Source organism: Rhinopithecus bieti, unplaced genomic scaffold, assembly GCF_001698545.2.
Source record: "Rhinopithecus bieti isolate Rb0 unplaced genomic scaffold, ASM169854v2 scaffold_5051, whole genome shotgun sequence".
In the NCBI taxonomy this organism is placed as follows: Eukaryota; Metazoa; Chordata; class Mammalia; order Primates; family Cercopithecidae; genus Rhinopithecus; species Rhinopithecus bieti.
In genome coordinates this window covers 780078-805803 of record NW_016804599.1, presented here as the reverse complement: position 1 = coordinate 805803, position 25726 = coordinate 780078, and the positions used below count along the sequence as shown (strand labels likewise).

At 39.5% G+C, this 25726-nt stretch overlaps 1 protein-coding gene and 1 long non-coding RNA gene across 8 annotated transcripts in view; one reads left to right on the top strand and one right to left on the bottom strand.

Moving 5' to 3' along the window:
• LOC108527865 (uncharacterized) overlaps positions 1-9604 on the top strand; it is a 12528-nt gene extending 2924 nt beyond the window's left edge. The window contains exons 2-3 of the long non-coding RNA XR_001884965.1: positions 7562-7773; positions 8839-9604. This is a non-coding gene — a long non-coding RNA (uncharacterized LOC108527865). The remainder of the gene's footprint in view (positions 1-7561; positions 7774-8838) is intronic.
• The window catches only part of STAT4 (signal transducer and activator of transcription 4), a 144668-nt gene continuing 125194 nt past the window's right edge, over positions 6253-25726 (bottom strand). For all 7 annotated transcript variants that reach the window (XM_017869359.1, XM_017869360.1, XM_017869361.1 and 4 more), the window contains 10 exons: positions 17677-17760; positions 15832-15930; positions 12822-12957; positions 11197-11246; positions 10585-10679; positions 10161-10297; positions 9629-9820; positions 8126-8192; positions 7648-7756; positions 6253-6543 (listed from right to left, as the gene is read on the bottom strand). In XM_017869359.1, coding sequence (XP_017724848.1) covers positions 6517-6543; positions 7648-7756; positions 8126-8192; positions 9629-9820; positions 10161-10297; positions 10585-10679; positions 11197-11246; positions 12822-12957; positions 15832-15930; positions 17677-17760 — 996 coding nt within the window. In that variant the 3' untranslated portion in view covers positions 6253-6516. The remainder of the gene's footprint in view (positions 6544-7647; positions 7757-8125; positions 8193-9628; positions 9821-10160; positions 10298-10584; positions 10680-11196; positions 11247-12821; positions 12958-15831; positions 15931-17676; positions 17761-25726) is intronic.

Sequence of the window (25726 nt, the reverse complement as noted above, 5' to 3'; positions counted from 1 at the left end):
TATATATATATAGTAGAGACGGGGTCTCCCCCCCCCGTGTTTCCTGGACTGGTCTTAAGCCCTGAGGCTCAAGTGATCCTCCCACCTCAGCCTCCTAAAGTGTTGGAATTATAGGCGTGAGCCACTGCACCTGACCATGTGCTTATTTACTAATGGCATTAAATAATAGGATTTAGCAGTGGGTCCAATTAATGCAATTTCAAAATCATGCTTTGCATAAACGATATTTAGAGATGACTTTAATAATTATAATATGATATAAATATAGTATGGGTTATGGTTTGCTGCCCATATAATTGAAGGAAATTAACTATAGTTAGAAGTTAGTAGAAATAAAACTGTAACTTTTGCCATCTAAATTCATGAGCCCTTTGAATTCTGTCCGTACACCCCAGACAAGAACTGCTAATGCAGAGCATCATGAGCGATTCAAAACTTTTTAGGGAGTGAAATTATCCAATTTAAGTAGAGCCCTCTGTCTACATATGAAGCTGCATGAAATTGTTTCTTATATTTACTGTAAGGAAAGAGAGAATGTCCTTCCCCATGCTTTTGTGGCATCCTCTTTGTGAGTGCTCTGGTAGAAATCTTCTGTCTTATAGTGGTGGTTACACAACTATATGAGTTTGTCAGAATTCATAGGCTGACACACCCAAAAGGGTGAGTTTTACTGTATGTAAATTATATGCCAATAAGCCAGACTTTAAAAAGTGCATCAATAAAGTCAGTAAATGTTCCGGGTCAATTTGGAAAAAAAGATATCTTTACTCTGTGTCAGAAATTGGAGCATGTGCGCAGAGAGGCCAAATGCTAAGTGTAGACCGTCTGTCTACTGCTAGAGCAGAGTACTCAGATGGCTTGACCTTTAATTCTGTTTCTTTTACTGTGGAGAATTGCATGGGCCTCCCAAACCGTATGAAGTAAAGAAAAATCCCTTGAATTTGCCAGAGGTATATTCATTCTTTATGATTCTTTGATGGGGTGGGGTTCTTGACACCTTAGATTTTGATGAAATTCATTGGCTAGTTGCCTTCTTTCAGCATTTATTACAGATGAAGGCATTGATAATCAGAACAATTCGTTAAAGTGATTCTTTAAAATAAATTTGAAAAGTCATTAGCAAAATATATATCTGTGATTGATCTGGGATGGGTGAAAGGAGAAGTGAAAATGTGATTATTATTTTGAAACTAAGTCTATGTTTTATCTCAGTTTCATTAAATGCTGCTTATTTGCAACTAGTTTGTTATGGACTGAATGTTTGTGTTCCCCTCTGAAAATTCATATGTTGAATTGCTAGTCCCCAAAGTGATGGTAGTAGGAGGTGGAGCTTCAGGGAGGTGATTAGGTCATGAAGCTGAGCCCTCAGGAATGGGATTAGTGCCCTTATAAAAGAGACTTTGGAGATCTCTCTAGCTGTCTTTCTACCATGTGATACAATGAGAAATTGACAGTCTGCAACCCGGAAGAGGGCTCTCACCAGAACTAGACCATACTGGCATCCTGATTTTAGACTCCCAGCCCTGAGAACTGTGAGAAATAATCTGTTTTAAAAGCCACCCAGTCTGTGGTACTTTGTTATAGCAGCCTGAATTGACTAAGTCATTCTTGGCAGAAAAAAATATTCTGGGGTAAGATTTGGCCAAAACGTGGTCCAAATTCCCTTCCCAATGCATTTCCTGCTCATGTGGCACACCTCATCTTGAACTAAACAGGTATCCCAGGACTCCCCTGACAAAACCTCATTGCCCTCTTTTATGGTTTGGATGTTTGTCACTCCAAAGCTCAGGTTGAAATTTGATCCCAATGTTGGAGGTTGGAGGTGGGACCTAATGGGAGGTGTTCGGGTCATGGAGGCAGATCTCTCATGAATAGATTAGCACCCTCTGGGTGTCGGGGAGGTGATTTCTTACTCTATTAGTTTCTGACAGTGCTGGTTGCTAAAGAAAACCAGGTGCCTTCCCCACTCCCTCTTGCTTCCTCTCTCACCGTGTGATCTCTGCATATCCCAGCTTCCCTTCCCCTTCCTCCATAACTAGAAGCAGCCTAAGGCCTTCGTCAGATGCAGGTACCAGTGCCAGGCTTCTTGTACAGCCTGCAGAACCATGAGCAAAATAAAGCTCTATTGTTTATAAATTACGCAGCCTTAGGTATTCCTTTAGAGTAACACAACACAGACTAAGACAGAAAATTAGTACCGAGGACTGGGGGTTGCGTTAAGGATACTTGCAAATGTGAAAGTGGCTTGAAACTGAGTAATACGCAGAGGTTTGGAAGAGTTTGGAGGACTCAGAAGTTTGGAACTTCTTTTGTTTTGTTTTTTTTTCAGACAGAATCTCACTCTGTTGCCAGGCTAGAGTTCAGTGGCACGATTTTGGCTCACTGCAACCTCTGCCTCCCGGGTTCAAGTCATCCTCCTGCCTCAGACTCCCAAGCAGCTGAGACTACAGCCGTGGGCCACCATGTCTGGCTAATTTTTGTATTTTTTAGTAGAGACAGTGTTTCACCATGTTGGCCAGGATAGTCTCCATCTCCTGACCTCATGATGCACCTGTCTCGGCCTCCCAAAGTGCTGGGATTACAGGTGTGAGCCACCGCGCCCGGCTGGAACTTCTTAAGAGATTGATTTAGTGGTTGTGACCAAAGTGCTGATAGAAATACAGACAACAAAGGTCACCTGAGGAGGTCTCAGATGGAAATGAGGAACTTACTGAAAACTGGAGCAAAGGTCGCCCTTGATAAACAGTAGCATTGTGTCCAGGCCCTATGGCTTTGTAGAAGGCTGAACTTAAGAATGATGACCTGGGGTATCTGGCAGAAGAAATTGCTAAGCAGCAAAGTACTCAAGAAGTGATGTGGCTACTTTTAAAAGCCTATGCTAAATTATGGGAGCTAAGGAATGACTAAAAAGTGGAATTTATAATTAAAAGGGAAGCAAAGTGTAAAAATTTGGAAATTTCATAGCCTGGCCATGTGATAGAGAAGGAAAGCATTTTTAGGCAAGGAATCCAAGGGTTTGAGGAATTTGAGGGTGCTACAGAGCAACCATTGCTAAAGAGATTAGTGTGACTGAACCAGAGCCAGGAGTTATTAGTCAAGATGATGAGAAGAAGGCCCTGAAGGCATTTCAGAAAACTTTGAGGCTGACCCCTCCATCACAGGCCCAGAATCCTCGGATGACAGAATGGTTTGGGTGGAGGACAGGCCTAGAGACTGCTCCTGTATCCCCACCACTCCAGATGGCACAGCCATGGCTCACATGGCCTCAGTGGCCCCAGGTATGAGTCATGTCATAGCTCTGGAAGGCATAAGCCATAAGCCTTGCTGGTGTCTACACAGTATTAAGTCTGCATGTACTCAGAATGTAAAAGTCATGGAGGCTTGGCAGCTTCCACTTAGATTTCAGAGGATGTATAGGAAAGCCTGGATGCCCAGGCAGAAATCTGCTGCGGGGGCAGAGGCAACACAGAGAGTCCTCCCTGGGGTAACGCCTAGTGGAGCCATGGGATTGGGGCTGCTGCTGCAAGGACCCAAGAATTATAGTCATGAGCAGTGTGCAACCTCAGCCTGGAAAAGCCACGGGCATTCAGCTCCAACCTGTGAGAGCAGCCAGTGGCCTTGGGAGTAGGGCTGCTTGAGACCGTGGGAGCCCACTCCTCATACCAGTGTACCCAGGATACAAGACATGGAGTCAAGGATTATTTTGGAGCTTTAAAATTTAACATCTGTCCTGCCGGGTTTTGGACTTGATGGGGGCTGTTACTCCTTTTTTTTTTTTTTTTTTAATGATTTCTCCTCCCTTTTGGGATGGGACTGTTTATCCAAAACATGTACCACCATTGTATCTTGGAAGGAAACAATTTGTTTTTGATTTTACAGTTAATTCGCCTTGAATCTCAGATGGGACTTTGGATTTTCAAGTTGATGCTGGAACAAGTTAAGACTTTGGGAACTATTGAAAAGGGATGATTATATTTTGCAACATGAGGAAGACATGAGTTTTGGGGGGGCCAGAGGAGCAATGCTATGGTTTGGATGTTTGTCTCCCCAAATCACATGTTGAAATTTGATCCCAATGTTAGAGGTGAGACCTAATGGCAAGTGTTTGAGACATGAGGGTGGACTCATGAATAGATTAATACCTTCCCATGGTGGGGGGCATGAATAAATTCTTACTCTGTTGGTTCTTATAAGAGCTGGTTGTTATAAAAAGCCTGGCACCTCCCCACTCTCTGTCTCTTGCTTCCCTTCTTGCCACATGATTTCTACATGCACCGGCTTCCCTTTGCCTTCTGCCATGAGTAGAAGCAGCTTAAGGGCCTCACATGCAGATGCAGGTTCCATGCTTCTTGTGCACTCTGCAAAACCAAATAACCCTCTTTATGAATTACCCAGCCTCAGGTATTCCTTTATAGCAACACAAAATGAAATAAGACACCCCCACAAAAATGAGTTTTGGAGTACAAGATTCACAATCTTGGGAAATAACTCTTAACTCTGGGGTCACTAATTTAATTTTGATTTTCTGAATCTAAATAAAAATAGCCACTTATTGAACTTTTACAACATGGCCATTGTCCATATTATAGAAAGTGAACTACAGATGTCCTTAATTTTCTACCACCAAATGACAGTGATGACTGTGATCACATAGAAAACCTTAGCATTCTGCTACTAGGCTCTATATTGACAAACTTTTTAAAACTTCTATGAAATAGGTAGGAGTCCATTGTACTTCTGGTAAATTCCAGGGAGCAAAGAGCTTCTACAATCTTTTTTGTCAAAATCCAATTGTTTAAAAGCACTTCCTGGTAGGAAATTATTTCTTTAAAGATAAAACTGTAATAGTCATGCTCCAGTTTAAATTATTTCATCCAATTCTGCTCCCAGTTGATACATATGCATCAGGCCAATTTTAGAAAACCGGGTTTTGTGGAGAGAAGTAGAGACTGGGAGGACGCACCTCCAGTTAGATGCACCCTTCCATCAAACAAATGCCTCTACCCTAAAAGCATTTAGGAGTTCACAAAAGAGTAAAGGAACTGGCCTTGGGGCAGGTGGAGAGTTTGTTCCATAGGAACAATCTAGGAGCCAGTTGGGCACATGTGGGTGGGATGAGATTGCTCAGATGGAATCTCTCTAAGGGAAAGGGCAGGTTATACTAAAAGCTTTTTTTCCTTTGAACTCTTTTGCATTAAACATTAGCCTCTGCCTGTTTGGTTTGCCTGGAGGACAGGAGGTGGGCAGAAGGAATTAAATAAGAGCCCTTCAGAGGGGGCTGCCATCTCTGACTCTGCAGTCATGGTTCACCTTGTAACCTGGTTCTGGATTTTTCTGCAGCTGGTCATGGCAGATGCTTCAGTAGCATTATTTCCTCAACTGACTCAGCAGCATCCCCAGGGCTCAGCAGGCATAGAGAGTTCTCAAGGTCTTGAGCATTGGAGGGCTCCATGCTATTACTAAGGACAGCAGCTGGGCAATGGCACCACTCAACATCCAGTAAGGGTGAGGCAATGACCAAAACAGACTTGCAATTCACATACATTACTATCCAGGAAACCAACTGCCCTTCCTCTTTGCTAGAGCAAATTGAAGGAATGGAACTTCTCATCCTAAACCTCTTTCCCCAGTCTCAGGTTGGATTCATGGGACCAGAGAGACTATTAGAGCTGGGAAAGATCATAGAACCCACATAGTCTAACCTCTTCTAAAGATGAAGAATGAGCAACCTATGAATAAAATCAGTCACCCGAGGCCAGAGTTGTTATTCTCCTAGTCTTCATTTCATCCTCCTAGTCCTCATTTCATGAGTTTTTTTAAAGTATTATTTTTTTAACCCATGTGTCTGCTTACAATACCTGTAAAATCATTGCAGTTTGCCCAAGATACCACCAGGAATGACTCTGGATCCCTCCTCCTGTGGTACCAGCAGCTGTTGAATCCCATAGTTGGGATAATATTGACATGGCACTCAGGAGGCTTCCTAATTCAACCCTGGATGCCCTGTGAATTTCTGCTAATGTCGCATCATGACTTTCCTCTTGGATCTACTGTGATCACTGTGCCTGCTAGCACTCATCATACAGTAGATTGGCTTGTTTGTCTTTTCCCTCAGGCCTTCTTGCTGAGGTGTAGGTGTGACTTTGCTATTCTTGACCTACCGTGAAACATTAACACTTGCATCTTCTAGCTAAAGTCATAAGTAACACCAGAGAGACAAAATCAGAAATAAACCAAACACAGGCAAGCGAGTCTTCTGTTAATATTGTTATTAACACTGGTTTCTGAAAGTTGTCTTATCTTGCACGTTTATCTGAAGCTTTGGTTTCAAGCATTTCAATCACAACACTCCCAACTGGGGAGTGCCATGACAGTGTGAAGAGAGCTTCGGATGTCAAACATTTCCTAGAACCCGGTATTTACAAAGCTGAAGAAATAAAATGTGGTCGTTGGGCAAAGAACAGTCTTTAAAGTTTTTCATTTGCTTCCTTTCTTGGTGTGTCAGAGTTTATCCTGTCATTCAGCAGAATAAGGAGACTTCATCTAAAATTAAAAATGAAAATAATCTTTGAGGAAACTATTGGTTTGCAAATAAATCACTATTTCTTGTGTAAATAAACATCCTCTTTTCTACAGATTACTCCATAATTTTTCTATTACCTAGTTAAAATACTTCAACTAAGTATTTGCAAAAGTAATAGGGGTTGATCAGTCTAAAATAAAAGGTACCTTTCAAGGACACAGAAAACTGTTTTAAGAAAAAGGCCTGTTTATCCACCAAAAATATAATGAGGAAATGGGTGCAAAATGTAGCAAATGTTCAGTTAGACATAAATAACTTGATGATTTAAGGGAACTAACATTGGAATAAGCTATCAAAGGAAAGTGAATTTTTCATCTATGGAAATCTTCAAGAGAAGAATTAAAAGCTAGCCAGATAAAAATGTTTTGAGGCTTAGGATCCCTCCAAGTTTCTATTATATTATTCTGATGTATGTTCACTTTCATGTAAATTGGGGGTTTGAACCCATTGACAGTATTGGTGGATAAGAGTGAATAGGATTCATCTCAAATAACATTATTGCATTAAAGATTATGACTCAGTTCTCAAAAAGGAGAGCATTATTATGCCATTGACTATTATTCATATATTACTTGATGAAGCTCCCGGTTCTAGAAATGTAAGCCATAATCAAGACAATTTGCAATGTGTGATGTTTGCACTGTAAGATAGCAAACTGGGTTTACTAGATAGTAAGTAACTAGTAAACTAGATAGTATACTAGGTTTATAAATATTGACCAGTAAATGCTGTTTACTAAAGTAGAGAGTGTTGGAGAATGAGTGGGCCCGTGGTGCCAGTAGGGGTAGTGTGCTTGAATAGGGTATAGGAATATTTTGCCCTCTGGTGGTTTCTGGTGAAAAGAATGTAAAGCAGTTTAAGTAAGTGAAGGTGTCTGCTTTCAATACCTATAAGATCAGCAACACGCAGGACCATCCAGACACCTTTTGTGTCATGCTCATGAATTTGTTCCAAAAAATATGTTTTCTCCCTACCCAGGAGTATTTCAGCCCCTTTGATTCCCACACCACCTTTGCATCATTGGAAATGCCTTTGACCAGCAATGGAAAATAAAGGGAACATACTGCAGTTTCGATTGTTGTGGGACTCAGGTTTTCTCTCAGCACCGCATACACACTTGGAGACATGGGAAGAAGGTCTGATGGAGAATGTGGCTCCATTGAATCACTTCGGCTTAAAGAGATAACAAGGTCAATATGGACAAGGATTAGAAAATAATAATAGCTCACGGTGACTTACTGTGTCAGGAACTCATTTCTAGGGCTTCATCTATTTGTGACACTGAGTTATCTGATTCATCATTTCATATCAGAACATTCAACTTGCTATGGAATATATGGCATTATAAGGGGAATTTTTTAATTTTAGTCACAATAGATTGTGGTAAGTGTGCCCTAAAGCCTAGCTTTATGTATAAAAGGAAATGAGACATTGCACATGACAATGCTTTGCTCTCAGTTATGTGTACTCTGCTCTACTTTTAAATCTCCTATAGGAAAGCTTTTTATAAAAAATATTTTACATGTGACTAAGCTTACTCACATTGTTGAGATGGGGATAAAAACGGAAGGAACGTAACCTTTGTCACCCCTTTCTGTTGGTCTTGAAACTGGAAAAAAGAAGGCACAATGTTGGGGAAAAAATGTCAATATTATCAATAAAACTGGGGAAAAAAGAGTCTAGAAAAATATTAATAAGAGGAAGAGAGATAATACAGTTGTTCGGTGATACACAAAAATGTTTCGTTAAATAGGGGACACAATCTATTAGATAAGCATAAAATGTGCAAGAAGAGAAAAACAAATCTCTTGGCAGGCCTAATCTGACTTCGTATATTAATGCCTCTAAACTGTATGGGAAAAACTGAGAATCAGCTGTATTACCTGTCTTCTACGTTTCATTTATGTTTGATTATAAGGACTGATTGAGTCATGTTTTGGAGGATATAATAACCCAGTTCTTTTCATTTAAATGGACACCAGTCAGAACCTTATGACTGCAAATGTTTTTGAAGTACAGACATCAGTGTTCCCGAAAGTATCATTGTGCTGTAGTAACAGTCATATGCAAACCTCACCTTGGAAAAATTCCCCAAACTTCTCTGGTATACCATGTTGAACTAGTATTTGTTCCAATTTTCCAACCCTAATTTGTTGCATTGATATTTGTTATTTCATTCGATCAGTTGTTGAAAGTCACTGAAATGTCACAGGTTTGTTTGCTTTTCTCTTCTTTTGCATTTTTGTTTATTTCAGAGAGCATGAAGTCAGGTGGCTGCGAGTCTGTGAATGACAACTGTAGAATATTCTGCATGATGGGGCCCAAAGATTTAGTGCTACAGATGAAGATTTCTATGGATTGTATACACTTCCATTAAAGAAACAGAATGATGAACGTACCTTAAAATTACATAGCAATTTAACGAATTTTCTTTTATGTATTCAACAAATATTTACTGAATGCCTGTTTTGGCCAGACATTGTTCTAGGTCCTTAGGATACAACCAGGAAAGGCAGGCTGGGTGAGTGGGGGAGGGAGAGGATGAAGCACAGATCCACAGGTCCCTCCTTGGCAAATGAACAAATACCCTGAGTTGTAAAACTAAAGTATGGTTGAAAATATAAAACTTATAAACCCTGGGGTTCCTTTGCAATATACAGACTTGTTTTACTATTAAAAGCTTCTCATCATTACCCCCTCTTTCTTTTCCTTTCCCCCAGTCATAGACATGAAGTCTGCACCACTTCTGTCTTACAAAGGAGAAAACTGAAGCTCTCAGAGTGGCCTTGAGAGGCCCCCATGGCCATGGTGAAGTTTAGTTGCAGCTGCTTATTACTCTGCTAGTGTTAGAAAGCCCAGTGGTCCCTTTTCAGGAGCTGCTGACATACCACTTCATTTCTAAGGCTTTGACCTCCATATGCCCTTAGATCTACACAAATCAGAGTCAACAAAAAGAGGAACTTAATTTATCATTTACTTTGCTCCAATATGAGGTTATTTTCCAAAATCTTAAGGAAAAAAACAAAACAAAACAGAAAACCTAACCTTCGCAAGGCTGAGAGCTGTAGTGTTTACCAAAGGCTTTGTCTTTGGGAATGTCAGGGTATAGGTACTTCAGAGGGTTTTCAGGAATGTTTTCAGCCATAATAACTTTGTAGTCTCGCAGGATGTCAGCGAATGGCAGAGCAGACAACCGGCCTTTATTGTAGGGTTCTACAGAGTGGAATCTCACTTCCCCTTGAAAAACAGAAATTGGAGAAATACACAGGTTCCTGTACACATTCCTTGTGACCAGTTTTTCCCTGCCCACATTATCTTCATGCCACTGGAGTGACTTGTCAGTTCATGTCACTTCAATGTCAGACCTTCTGCTGCCTGGACAGTATAGATTGTGCATATGATAGACTTTTTGGAATTCATAGGTACCCTGTTCTGAGACAACTGCAACTACTAATATTCAAGCTCACTGAATACATCACAAACAGATCAACACACCATACACTTCCAAAAACTGAAATCCCAGTAACTAAATTTAAGAAAACTAATTTCACAAGAACAAACATTAGTGAGTATATACCATTTTCAGAATGGTCCACCCAGGTGAAAGTTATTCCTCCGAGATGGCTTTCACTGAATCTTAATAAAAAGGTGCCAGGCATTTTATCCTTTAGCAAGAGCCGTTCTTTCTCTTTGCTAACAAAGCCCATGACATACCTAAAAATAGAACATGCATGATTTTTTCTGATCATTATTGGATTTTCACTTATTGCATTTACAAAGAGCAGACCTACAGTTTGTTTTGAGTGTAATCAAAAGTCATTCTTACCTGAAATACTCATATATAGATTAATATACATAGTGATACTGCACGAATAAGAAATTGCAACTATTTTTTTCTATGGTACTAAACATGCCTAAGAGAAAAAGAAGTAGAAGAAAACCAATAACAACAAAAAAAAGAACATAATTCATTCATATGAAAAATATAGCCTATAACTTACCCATCAATCCAAAGGGGAAGAATGTGTTTCTTAATTAGATCCAATATTGCTTCAAGCCATGTCCAAAAGGTAAATGATTTACCAGGTAAGTGTTCCTATAGGAATAAACAAGCACATTAAGACAATGGTTATTTAAGTAATAATGTTGATATAATAATTTAAGTTCAATTTTTCAACAAAATAATATCCTGAAACTGGACAACACCTTAGTTTCTTTAAAAAATATTCTTGGCTGGGCATGGTGGCTCACGCCTGTAATCCCAGCACTTTGGGAGGCCGAGGTGGGCAGATCGCCAGGTCATGGAGATCGAGACCATCCTGGTTAAACACGGAAACCACGTCTCTAGGCAAAACCACCAAAAAATTAGCATGACTGGAGTAGAAAAGAAATGCTAGAAAAACCCACAGCTACTTGGGAGGCTGAGGTGCAGGAGATGGCATGAACCCCGAGGCGACAGAGCGAGACTCCCTCTCAAAAAATAAAAAAAAAAAAAAAAAAAAAAAAAAAATATCTTATCTGGGAATTTCTCAAAACCCCAGGTAGTAATATAGACTTAGGAACATTGTATTTAAAAAAATGTATCTAAATGATGTTTCCCTGACCATTTGTACCTTGCAGAACTTGGCCCAGGTGAGGTGACCATCACTGTAGCTAGATTGGACTGAAATGAAAGAAAAGAATGAGATTTTTCATTCGACAATGAGATGCTTCAATTTTGTGCTCAATTTAGATATTTTTCCTCTTCCCTTTCAAGCATTTCTTAAGCACCTGTTATGGGTTTACAATGTACTGAGTGCTAGGTACAGTACAAATATAAGACATCATCCTTGCTCCTAAGAAGTTTATTATCTAGAAAATAAGCTTTTTGGTGGAGGAGCTAACAATGGCTTTAGAAAGCAGGTGGGTATCTAGGATCTGGATGGGTAGAATATAAATTGTCAGAGGAGACAAAGGAGGCCACGCCAGAGAGCAAGAGTAATATAGGACAAGGCATGATGGACATGGACATGGCTTATACTGGAGACAGGAAGAGCTACCTAATGTTGGTAAATGAGCATTATAAAACAAATACGTGTAAGTTAGGTGTAGCTAGATTACCAAGAATGTTGCCTATTAAGATGGAAAGAATGGACTAGAAATCTATTAGACAATAAGTAGCCATTGGCTGTTTTGATCCGGAGCAGTGAAAGGACACAAGAGTTTTCATCTAAATTTTTAAGGGAATTATACTCATAAGAATAATTTGATAAAGGTCTGAAAGGATATGGTTGCTATCTATACTACATGCTTAAAAGCTTTACTCACTCTAACAAATATTTATTGAATGCCTACTATTGCTGCTTATGAATTAAATAAGGATGAAAACATGTATTTCCATTAAGTAAATTTTGTGATGTTTTCCGAAATCCTAATTTATTTAAGTACCCATTGATCCAAGAGTAGGTGGAAGTGGCAAGCATCCCAGCACCATGTGAGTCAAGCTTAAATCACACATGATTCTACTTCTGCTGCACAAATGGATCTTTGGCCCCAATTTAACTAGAAATGCATATAGATCTAATTTTAACTCTTTTTTTTGGTGTTAAATATGTTAAACCCTGACTCGTCAAAATACAGCTTTCTTAGAGATGTTTTAGAAAAAGTTTGGATTATAGTTGGTACATGTTGTACCAATGACTCTATTTTGCAAACTTTAGAAATCTCAGTCAAAGCTGAAACTTTCTTGGTATGCAGAATTAAGTATTGCCCAGGTGGTTTAAAATTTCTATTACATTTCCTAGACCTAGTGAAGGAATCAGTCATTTTCCAGTTGGTTTATGTCAGTTGAGACATTCATATGAATGATCATATGGGGCACCATTAAGGCTTCACATCCTATTTAGTGGAAATATACCCTGGAGACTGGGGTGGGGAATAGACAGGGAGGGGCTTTAGACCTGGACAGGTCTGGCCTGTGGCTTGGTTCTGCTGTGTACTAGCCATGCAGCTGTGGCAAGTCACTTGACTTCTGCACTCCAATACAGTCATTTATAAAATTGATAGAATAAGGCGAGCCTTGCAGGACTTTCCCGAGGATTAAAAATAATATAACACTTAGCTCTGTGCCTGGCAATATAGTAGGCATTGAATAAATTATGATGATCATCATAATTAATAGTAGTAATAGCGTCCTGGTTATTTAAAATGCTTGAGTACCAAAAACAGAGGCGAATCCTGTCTGTCTACCGGCTCTCACCTGTAAGCTTCTCTGCCAGCATATTGAGTTGATCTGAATTAAGGCCACGACCAACGTACGATGAAAACTGCCAGCTCATCACCTCCAGTAGTTGACTCAATGTGGCAGGTGGGGGATTATTAAAGAAAACCAAGTTCTGAAATAGAATCATGATGATGATTTGTTAATTATCTTACAGTGGGTAGCTAGTGAGGTATGAGCAGGGCAAGAGAGGTCTCCCCGTCTCACCACACACATACTAGGAGTGTTGGGTGACCATTAGGTGATGGTCAGGCAGTTGTTAACTGTTTCTCTAAAGTCATAATTGGTCACAGCTGGTGCCAGGGAAAGACAGTGTTCTAATAGAAAACACCTAAAACTGCTCAGCATCTTCCCAGTAAGATCTCAGGAGTGGGGAGAAGTAACACAAGACCCCTGAAGAATGCCAAGCCCAAATCAAGAGGTCAAGCTGCACACTTGGCTTCTCAAGTTGCCCGCTTGGCCCTCTTCCAAGTTGTACTTTCCTTTCCTTCCTTCTTTTACTGTTTTAAAGCTTTTTAATAAACTTTCACTCCTGCTCTGAAGCTTGCCTTGGTCACTCCTTCTGTCCTATACTCCTCAGTTGAATTCTTTCTTCTGAGGCAAGAATTGAGGTTGCTGCAGATCCATACACATTCACCACTAATAACAATTACGCTTATGACGCTGTAATTCAATATATAGGATTCCTAATTTAAAGTCTTTTGGCCAACCTAAGTAAATATAAAATATCATCTCATCTCTGTTGTTCTTAAGGCTGACGTCGTCTTTTCCTAAAAGTCTCCCTGTTCTTTGAGTATAATATAATCAGAGCTCCATCTTTCTTCAGAAGCATCACTTGACATCTCTTGAACTTTTCCGTATCAGTCGACTCATGCAAGTACTTAACACTGTCCAACAATTTGACAGATACTCTTTTCTAAAACAATATTCATCCTAAACAAAACTTACATTATTTAATTGGTTTATCATGGGGTTGGCACAAGTTTTACCTTGACCAGACCAATCATCCCAAAGTGCTAGAAACCGTAAAGTCCCAGGCTAGGGAAGGTGACCCTACAATATTATGATTAACCTCAAATACCTGTTTTATGGACACCATAGTAGCCTTTTCTTATTTGCTCTACGTAAACAAAACAAAACAAAACAGAGAAATGATCTTGCTATGTTGTCCATCCTATAGATGGACTTAAACTCCTGGGCTCAAGAAATTCTCTTGCCTCTGTCTCTCAAGTAGCTGAAACTACAGGTGTGCACCACTGTGCCAAGCTAAATAAGAGAATATTCTGTGTGATCGACTACAAACGAGATTGTGCCAGAAACTGGGTCAACAATAGTGAAACATAAGACTCTGTCCCAGATTACTGGAAAACAGATGTGTGAAACTCGAGAAAGGTGTTTCAAGAAGAGGAAAGGAAGAATTCAGAAATCCAATGCGGTGCCTGGAGAAGGCTATTGTGAACATGAGCTAAACTGGGCTTAGATTAATCAAGAAAAAGAACCAATTCAAGAGATTTCAGAAGGTGGGAATAAAAGAAGACACAGCATCCAACAAGGAATGGGCAACAGGAAGAGGAGGAATGAAGAGAAAGAATTTCTAGGGAGATGGTTTTTTGTGAACCTGAGAGTGGTGCCTGGAAAAGTGACCAGAAAGCACAGAATACAATCAAGGCCTAAGGGCTTAGGTTTCAAAGCAGGATAGAATTAAGAGGAGAAGCCAGGATTAGTTGTTCAGACTGGTTCTGGAACTAGGCTGTGAATCTGTGTTTTAGGAGCTGTATGTTACCTATAGTTCTAGATTCTCATCCTAGAGCCATGTAAATTTGGGATGATGACTGTGACGATTTTGGTGACTTTCTTACAGAAGGAGGTTGCTGAAGAAAGCTAAGTGCAGCACTGCTCTGTGAGGCTGGAGGACGGAGAAGTATCCCATCACTCCTACTCCCTGGAGCTGGAAGAAAGCTGAACAAGTGTTGATCTAATGGGGATCAGCATTTAATCTCAGGGGCATTGGCTGTCCTTCACCTTAAAGACCAGGCAATTTCTCTGATAAGTTCTGCTCTTTTCGGGGCACCCTGCACAGTCTTCCTCTCCGCAGTTAATTTGTCTCAGATGCTAGGGCACTTGAGGAGGAGAAGGAGTAGGGCTGAGTCATTTCCTTATTAGAAACATTGAATCAAAGGGAAAGAACACTAAGCTGATTCATTATGATCTTGTTCTTACTACTGGGATCTAAAGTAGAAGAATTCTTCCCTTTGGAGGGAACATTTGCTCTGAATTAAGAAGAAATGTTGTTATTTACATCTGACCTATTTTCTCTAGACCTTAGTGGTTTCCAGGATAACACACTGAAGTTTTGAAGGAGAGGTGCAAGGGGAAGTGCTGACTCATCTTTTTTGCCACTCCCTTCCCTGGTTGTCTTATAAGAGCATCTATTCACGGCTTGCTTTGTGACTTGAGGCCAAGTTTGGGCCAGTGTTACAACCACCAGATGGCATTAAATCCCAGCTTGAGCCTAGGATGGATGAAATCTGCAATCGACTTGAAAATGCGTGCTGTCAGAATACAATTGGGCAAGATTGATGAATATTCTAATTACTTACTTGGAGACCAATTCTCTACCTTCATAGAAGAGACTATATGGACAAGGTGGGACCAGAGCAGCTGAGGAGGTAAGAAGTTTCCTTCAGCTTAGTTAACAGAGACATAGAATGGCCCTGGAACTCTCTGGTACGTACATAGTTGGGAGCTGACCAGACCCTCAGAAATAATAAATACCTGTCTGTTACTTTTGCTAGCAGAACTCTCTTAGGAACCACATACATCAGAACATACTGCTTTAAATATGACATGAGAGGAAACACAGAACTAGAAATAAAGCAACTCTCACCCCACACCCCACTGGCACACACATGTTTTGATGCAGACGTGTTTCTTGGCAATAAAACAAATCGAATAGAATTAAAGAAGGTGAGGTAGAAATAGAGTCTACCTGGGAATCGTTGGTTGACACGTTGTACCAAATGATGGATGCCCAAGCATTAGGTAATTGACTGACATTGGAAATCATCACCACAGGCAATGAGCTGGTCTGGTTTGGGGGGAAAAAAGCATAGTTATTACAGGTAGTCCCACCTTACATTCATCTTATGCTTGACCCTTGCCTGTAAAGGGCCAATCACAAGCCAGTCCCACGCCTCCAGTCCTGATGTCCATGCTGCCCTGGTCACTGAAATGACTTGTGAAGGCCATGGAACTTTCTGAGCATGCATGGGTAAGGGCACAGAGAGGAAAGAACAGGAATCCTTTCACAGTGCCCAGTCAGGCAGCTTCCCAGTGTCTCCCCTGACATCATGGACACATTTATACTTTTTAAATGTCACTTGCTGCCTCAAGTGCAATATATTAGAGAGTCTATTGAATTAGCAACAATCTTCTTTATAAGTTAAAGAATCTATTTTAAGTTTTTCTCTGGAATGAATCAGTATCTTCAAATTATGACCTAACACCTAATTAATGTAAACACTGGAAGTGGGCGGTTTCTATTGTAAAAGTAGGAGACGTAAGCTATGGGTGATACAGCCGTCTGTGCTATTGTTACAGAACTAACTCAATTTAGTATTCTTGGTACTGTGGTTTTCTACTTTATGAAATAAACAGGCTTTTACAAATTAGCCTGGGAAGCTAATCAACTTATAGTAGTCTTTCCCCAACAACAGACATCAGATTCCTATAGATGGTAAAATACCCATTTGAGGAAATTTAACAACTCATAAAACAGAGGTTTAGGGAAAGGAGATGAGGAAGGAATTTATGAAATATTTTAAAAACATATTACCATCATTAAGATAAAAGAGCAAAGGCAGAATTCTAAAAGAATATACTCTACAATAGGATCATATTCAGGGTGTGTGAGATTGTGTTTGTTCATTCATGCACTCGTTCATTCATAGTGTTCTGCCCTCAAGGAGCACATAGTCAATTAATGCTCAATTTAATCCCAAAAGTTTCTTTATTCTTTCTTTGAGTTTAGTGGTGATTGTTTTATGAGGATCAAAGCAACGTACTGTAATGTTTCTATTATTTGTCTTTGTTCATTATGTTAGAGAAATCTTCCTTCTGTGAGCTTTTATGTACAAGTTAAATTTTTGAAAATATATTACTACAAAAAAAAAATCACTACATGACATAAGTTCAAGGATACTTATTCCTCTTTAGACTTTCCATGACTCAGGAAATCCCAGAAAACCAAACAAAGAAGAACCTGAGCAACAAATTATTTAATGTATATAAAGTTCATAATACCCTTGAACTTTTTATTTTATTTTATTATTTATTTATTTATTTTTTTGAGACTGGGTCTCACTCTGTCACCCAGGCTGGAGTGCAGTGGCATGATCACCACTCACCGCAGCCTCCACCTCCTGGGCTCAATCGATCCTCCTGCCTCTGCCTCCTGAGTAGCTGGGACTACAGGCATGTGCCACGACACCCAGCAAACTTTTGTATTTTTAGTAGAGATGGGGGGTTTTGCACTGTTGCCCAGGCTGGTCTCAAATTCTGGGGCTCAAGCAATCCACCCACCTTGGCCTACCAAAGTGCTGGGATTACAGGTGTGAGTCACAGCACCCAGTTACCCACAAGCTTTTATCATATATATTTAACCAAAATATTATGTTAACTAGTGAATATTTGACATATTGATTTTCTAAATTAAAACAAAAGTAATGAATAGGGAATGTACTAAAACCTAGAAAAAAACAAACTTACATCTATTAATGCTGATCAATTCCTGCAAATACCATGAGTAAATGGTGTACGTTCTTGAAACACCTACCTCCAAATCTATGGTCAGACCATAGAGGCAGATCTGTGTTTCAAAGGTTATGGAATGAAGTTCTTCAGTCACCATGTGACAGCCCTAAGGGAGAAAGAAATAAATTGTTACCTCACAAATGCATACTCACTATCTAATAGAAGACTTGTTTCTATATAAATTAATATATTTATTAATAAATTAATAAAGTACATGCCCCCAAGCCATCTCTATTATTGAACATTCCCTCTTATTGATTTAAAAGTTATATACAGTTTGGAAAATCTTCATTTCCCCAAACAGAATGCTTTTAAGTCTTCAAAACAAGACAATTTCTGGCTTTAAAAATTCTAGCATAGTTTTTTTCAGTTGAAATTTAGACAAGTTGTTCCTTATTTTAATATTTGAAAATTGGTCCTTTCAAGTTACCAAATGTTAATAAAAGCAATCTATATATGCATAAGTATACAGATACAAGTCTTAGTGTCACAATGAATCTGTCCAAAAAGAATGCAAGACCTTCTTCTGGTTTAACATGGTAGGTGGAGTATACGTATTTTCCTCTGTTCCCTCCAGACACTCCAATAAGATAATAACTGGAGTTTTATTCACTTTCCAATAAAGTAAAACTGTAATCTAGATCCCTGAGTGAAAAGTAGGGGAGTGTAGAGTGAGGGTAGAAGAAAGAACCCAGGGATTGAAAGCACTGAGCACCCTGAGGCTGCAGAAAAGAAGACTGCAGACCAGGATGTGCTGTAAGAGCCCCAGCTCAGGCAGTGAAGTCTCCACCCCTCCAGACCTGGGCACAGGAGGGAGGTTTGCTCTTTAGAGCAGATGTGTCAGAGTAATTAGAGAGGCTCTCTACATTCTGGGAACAAGGTCAAGCTGCAGTCAGGGGTTAGATGCTGTGTATGCTAAAGAGAGGAAGGTCCTGTTAAAATTTACAGTTAAGCTCATGCTTGCCCCTTCTCTGACACCTACAGCCAGGCTTAAAAGCTCCTGGAAAGGTATCTGGGAAAGTTTGCCAGACCAAGGGAGGTAACATACAGATGCTGCCTTCTACACCCACCACCGTCCCCCAGCAACCCATCAAAACAGCCAGATTCTAATAATCACCCTAAGTCTACAGTTCCCAACATGCACATAGAGTTTTCAGGCAGTTTTTCAGTGCCCTTCTCTTAATTATTAACAGCAAGCTAATGATCATCAGGCATTTGACAAATCCTCTCACATGAAATGAGAATGCAAAAACAAAAAACTCAGAGGAAAAGCAAAATGTAAAAAAAAAAAAAAAAAAGGAAGAAGAAGAGTAAAAAAACAGTGAAAACAGTTTACTGTATTCAGCTCAGTTTATTCAATAAATATATGGCATGTTGAAGGGGCCTCAACCATTTGTAATGGGAAGATAGTGCTTAGACACTGATTTGAACAAACCAACTGTCAAAAGGCCTTTTTTGAGACAATGGAGAAATTTGAACAAAAAATAGGATTTTATTAAGTAAGGATTTAAAAAATGTTATTTTGTTTTTAGCGATAAGGGTAGTGCGGTTAGGTTTAAACATTTCTTATATTCTAAAATTCCTGCTGAAGTATCTACATTATACTGTACTATCTAGAATTTGAGAACTCCAGGAAAAATGTATGTATTGTTGAAGTTAGGTGATGCTTAAATCCATTCATTGTATTTTCCCTCTATTTCTGTATATATTTGAAAATGTACATTAAAACACTTTTTAAAAACTATATAAAACAAATATTATATCAGTGAAACAAGAATAGAATATTATTGTAAGAAACATTCCGAAAATAATAAAGAACCACTTAAAAAGAACAAAACCACTTAAAATATAATAAGAGAAATAGACAAGTCAGTAAAAAGATTGGACATAGAGTAGAGGAAATTTCCCAGAATGTAAAACAAACAAAAAAACCCCACAAAGATGTCAAAAATAGTATAGAAAAGATAGCAAATAAAGAATTATACATGAACTGCAACAACAAACTAACACAAGTTCCAGAAAGAGAACAGAGAAAATGGAGCAGAGAAAATATCAAAGACATAAACAAATTGTAACTCTTACACCACTTATGCAATTGCTACAATCACTTTGGGGAACAATTCCTCAGTATCTAGAAAGGTAGAAGATGCATATTACCTATACATAACAATTCTTGTTGAATCATCTGATTCTGACCCATCTGCTACCAAATATATGTAAGTCAAAGATTTTTTACACTCATATTAAAAAAAAGACACGTAGAAGAATGTTAATTGAAGAATGTTTATAGTAGAACTGCTTATAATGATAAAATGATTCATCAATAGGAGAATAGCTAGCTATACTGTGTATATTTATAGAGCAAAAAAACTATACAGCATTGGAATAAATGATCCACAGCAACATGAATCAATGTAGGTATGAGTCTCAGAAAATACTTTGTTGAGCAAGAAAAGCAAGTTGTGATAAAATATATATATAAGGATGCCATTTATGTAAAATCCGAATTTATAATACAGAATAATATAAAGTATATAGAAACATATTCATTCACAGAAAAAGTATAAAGGCATTCTTGAGAACAATAAACATCAAAATTCAAGACAGTGGTTTTGGGGGGTGGGTGGGTACAGGGAGGAAAAGGATTAAAGGGTGGGGGGTGGGGTACCGGGTGTCTTCAACTATATTTGCAAAGTTTGAATTTTAAGCTGTTTGATGGGTGTTCATGCTATTATTCTTTATGTTTTTATGTGTTTTCAATAGTCTATAAAAATGAAGAATACGACAAAACTTCTCAAACTAAAGGACGTGAGTGTTCAAATTGGAAGGACCCGTGCATGGCTGGCACAACAAATAAATGAACAGCCGAACCGAAACTCATTCCTGTAAAATTGCAGGAAACCAGTTTAAAAGTTTCAGGAGTGCAGGAAAAAAAAGGCATTTATAAATGATTAAGAATCAGAATACAAGATAAGTAGAAGACAATAGAATAGTGCTTTAAGAATTCGGAGGAAAAATGATTTCTAACCCAGAATTCTATATCCAGCCAAACTGTCAGTCAACTATGAATGGGAAAAACGTTTTCAGATATGCAAGTCCTCTGGAAATTTGGCTCCTTAGTACTTTTTCTTTGGAAACTACTGAAAGAGTCTCTCTAATAAAAAGGAGACAGTAACCTAAGAAAGAGGAAGACATGAACCCAGCCAGGAGAAGTGGGTGGGACTCCCTAGGATAACGGTGAAAGGGAGTTTCAAAAACAAACAAAACAAAAAACAAAAAACCACAACCCCACAATTGCACAATAGGATCAGAGGGCAAGTAGCCAGGACTGGAGCCAGAAGATGGAGGGCTCCCAGAGCAATGTTGCCAAGAAAAAAAGAAGAAAGGAACTTATAGATTGACATGTTTGACCAAATTGTAAGGAGTTTTCTTGTTCTGATGGAAAGTTTGGGGCTTAATTAGTGACAGGTACATAAATTAATCAAATCAAAAACTCAGGGAAACTATTAAATCCAGAAAAAAACTAAAAGTAATACAAGAATGGAAATACAATCATAGTATGCTATATGGCTTAGCTGTTAACAATTTTTATATAATCATAATAAGGTAAACATTGAATACATTGAGTAAATGAAAATGTATTATATAATGATATTGTGAAGATGGGGGAGAATCTCTATGTATGGAGACATGTTATAAGAAAGACATAGCTTAATATTTTATAGAAAATCAGAAGTTAGACACATAAAATTTTAAAAAATCAAGAGATATCAGTATTGGCATGATATTTACAGCTCAAAAAGTGATTACCTCTGGGTAGGAGTTTGACATAGAAAGAAGCAGGAAATTGCAGTTAGTCCCTGGTGAAATTTTATAGTAGGTAAAAAAGGACCCAGCAGTATTGCCATCACCTAAAAGCTTGTAAGAAAAACAGGAACTCTGACCTCATTCCAGGCTTACTGAATCAGATTCTGCCTTTTAACAAGAGTCCTGGGTGAAATTCGAGAGGAATAATTCTCAATGTGTGTATCCTCATTGTGTTTAATCTCAAAAGGGAGGTGGAAAATTTGGAGATACAAAGCTTCAACAATTTATAAAATGAGCCCTGGGAACATGTGAACATGTAGGATTATTTACACCAGAAAAGTCATGGTGGGCAGTTGGAGGTGGCAGGGTCACCTGAAAAGAAAGGAAGATCAACACTAAGTATGCATTAATAAGTCAGAATCCTGTTTGCATTTGAAATCTGAAATAATAAAAACAGTCTAATGTGATGATATGAACAACAATTCTGTGATTATGTGAGAAGACTTCCTTGATAATGAGAATGCTACATTTAGGATTTGTTATTGAGAAGGAAGTAGATCTTTGTGATACTTTACATTGCCTGCAGGTAGTTACATTGACTAGGGTGGACTCACTTTTTACTAGGTTAGTAGAAAGTTATGTTTAATCAAAATCCTGCTTAAAAATCCCTAAGCCACCCTAAAAGTACTCCCAGCACGTCAACACATCAAACAGCCAGTTCCTCTTCTCCAGCCCCTTTATGTTAAAATAAGTTGCTCTTTCTTTGGTTGAGCTTGAGACGGACTAGTTGTCTTGAGTGTAGGCACCAAGAAGGTGTATTTTTGAACAATAGAAAATCTCACTGCCCTCTAGGGAGGGGATGCTTACACTATACAAAACACTGAAGAATCTACAACTTCCACTTCATGTTCACTAAGGGGTGCCTTTCACATTATCTCTGAGTTCAGTGGTGCAGAACATTTGAGAGGCCTCAGGCAAGTGCACAGAGATCCAATACTATATGTAAAAACATTTAACCATTATCAATCAAGTTAACAAACTGTTAACATATGGTCTAGCCTCCTGCCTTGACAAATCCCTCACATAACCTAATTGGCCGGGTTTTAGCTCCTCAAAGTCTTACTGGAACATGGTGGCATGGGTAAAGATAGCACAGCCATCTTGGGCCATTGCCTGTCCCTTTTGCTTCTACCTCTGTGAAGGGCCTTGCATGACCAGTGTGTCATGTGTCTAGACATGTTTGCACTGATGGTGTCATCTGTGCTTGGGAGAGTAGACTTGGAGAGGCCTACACAAGCCCTGGAAGTGGGGGCTTCAGGTCTTCTGGGCTGGGAATTCTGGGGTCCTGGATTCTGGGTGAGCACATTGCCTTAAACCCACAGAAGACTTTCTTTGTAGGGAGGACTGCAGCTGGAGGATGACTGAAGGAAAACTTTTGGAGCTGAGATGCTATGATATTGTGATATAATAAGAAATCTATATTTGGTCCCTGCACCTGGTTACTGAGACAGAGCTCCTAAGACCTTTCTAGATGGAGATGTTAGGTGAGTCTTCTGTTCTAAAAATTTGATCTTTGACCCTGGTTCCTGACACAGGTTCCTAAGATCTTTGTAATTTTCTTAGTGATGGGATTGTCTGACACAGAGCACCTAAATTCCTGGAATTTTCTGGGTGAATTTTCTGGCATTTTCTATTCTAATGAAGTGTCTCTTGGTGGGCTTCTAAATAGCCTCAGGATGAGGCTTGGTTGCTAGGGGAACCAATCACGTGATTAGACAGTTGGAACTTTTACCCCACTCCCTGACCTCTGGGAAGGGGAGAGGGATTGGAAGTTGAATTCATCCACAATGGCAATGGCGATCAACTTTGTGATGAACTGTATGTAATGAAGCTTCCATAAAAACCTCAAAGAACAGATTTTGGGAAGCTTCTAGGTTGCTGAAGACATGGAGGTGATAGGAGGGTGGCGCACCTGGACAGGGCATGGGAGCTCCACACCCCTTCTCCATGCCTTGCCCCATGCATCTCTTCCATTTGGCTGTTCATCTGTATTCTGTGTAATATCCTTGATAGTAAACCAGTAAATATAAGTAAAATGTTCCCCTGGAGTTTTGTGACCTGCTTTAACAAACTCATTGAACCTGAAGAGGGAATTGTGGGAACCCTCAATTTATTGCTGGTTGGTCAGAAGTGCAGATCACAACCTGGGACTTGCGATGGGCATCTGAATCGGGGACAGTCTTGTGGGACTAAGCCCTTAGCCTGTGGGTTAAGGTAAAGAGTGTTAGAATTGGGTTAAATTGTAGGACACCCAGTTTGCATCTGCTGGAGAACTGGTTGTTAGTGGAGAGAAATTCCCACACACATTTAGGTGACCAGAAGGGAGGCATGGAGAGTAACAGTAGAAAAAAGTTTAGTGTTTTCCTCTTATAGGTCCCATTGCTCTCACATTCCAGCCTCTATAGTTTAATTTCTCTTTTTCTTTTTGAGACAGAGTTTCGCTCTGTCACCCAGGCTAGAGTGCAGTGGCATGAACTTGGCTCACTGCAACCTCCACCTCCCAGGTTCAAGTGATTCTCCTGCCTCAGCCTCCTGAGTAGCTGGGACTACAGGCATGCGCCATTATGCCCAGCTATTTTTTGTATTTTTAGTAGGGACAGGGTTTCACCATATTGGCCAGGCTGGTCTTGAACTACTGAGCTCAAGTGATCTGCCCATTTCGGCCTCCCAAAATGCTGGGATTACAAGCGTGAGCCACCACGCCTGGCCTATATAGTTTAATTTCTATGCATAAATATACATATGATCATTCAGTACGAATAGCTTCCTCAGCTCTTTGAGTTATGGAACCTGTGTGTTCACCACCAAATATCAGGGTCTTAAAAGTGTGAGAAACCAGGACTCCACAGACAGAGCAGTGACACTCAGGGTCGTCCATTAGCTTTGGAAAAAGTCTTTACGCTTTATACAGTACTTTACTGAACTGAAATGTGGGTGGTGAGAGGGTGATTATTTTCTCAGTGATTCAAAATAATTTCTAATGTTTACTTTAAATCCCTGATGCAATTGTGAGGCACATTTAGAACAAAATCCAGCAAGGAAGCTGACCTACTATATGCAAGACTGGAGGAAAGATGCTCTGACCAAAGAAAGCATTATTAATTTTCACAGCTTGCATGACTGTCATAGTCTTCATTATTTCATCAGTGTGGTCTAAGCTAGAGATACTATTCAGTCTCTCATTCACAGGTTCCATCCTCACAGAATGGAAAAACATCATATATAAGATGCATTAGGGCCTAGCACGGTGGCTCACACCTGTAATCCCAGCACTTTGGAAGGTAGAGGCAGGCAGATCATCTGAGGTCAGCAGTTCAAGACCAGCCTGGCCAACATGGTGAAACACCGTCTCTACTAAAAAAAATGCAAACAATTAGCTGGGCATGGTGGTGTGTGCTTGCAATCCCAGCTACTCAGGCGGCTGACACAGGAGAATTGCTTGAACCCTGGAGGCGGAGGTTGCAGTGCTGCACTCCAGCCTAGGCAACAAGAGTGAGAAACTCCATCTCAAAAAAAAAAAAAAAAAAGATGCACCATTAATGTTTGTATCAAAGCCATCCTAATCATCTAAGATGATTACAGATACAAAATATCCATATTAATGATATTTACATTATATGGTACATTACATTATATGGCACTGAATATAATAGCTGGATTGACTGTATTATACTTCTAAAGAAAAATGCCCATTGGAAAATCTGCTAAGAAACTAGAAAACCGGACAACCCACTTAACCAGGGCTCCACTTGGAAAAAAAAGTACAATGAAAGGTAGGTGGATGTCACCATATTCTTCTCTGTTTCTTCTGCTTACTGTCTAATAATATACCTTGGAAACCTAGAATATATTAACAAATGGTAATAGTTTTTTTTGTTTTTTGTTTTGAGACAGTCTCGCTCTGTTGCTCAGGCTGCAGTGCAGTGGCGTGATTTCAGCTCACTGCAAGCTCCGCCTCCTGAGTTCACGCCATTCTCCTGCCTCAGCCTCCCAAGTAGCTGGGACTACAGGGGCCCACCACCACACCTGGCTAATTTTTTATTTTTTAGTAGAGACGGGATTCAACCTGTTAGCCAGGATGATCTCAATCTTCTGACCTCGTGATCCACCTGCCTCGGCCTCCCAAAGTGCTGGGATTACAGGCATGAGCCACCACGCCCGGCCAACAAATGATAATAGCTTTTAACTTGACAGAAACCTCTGCT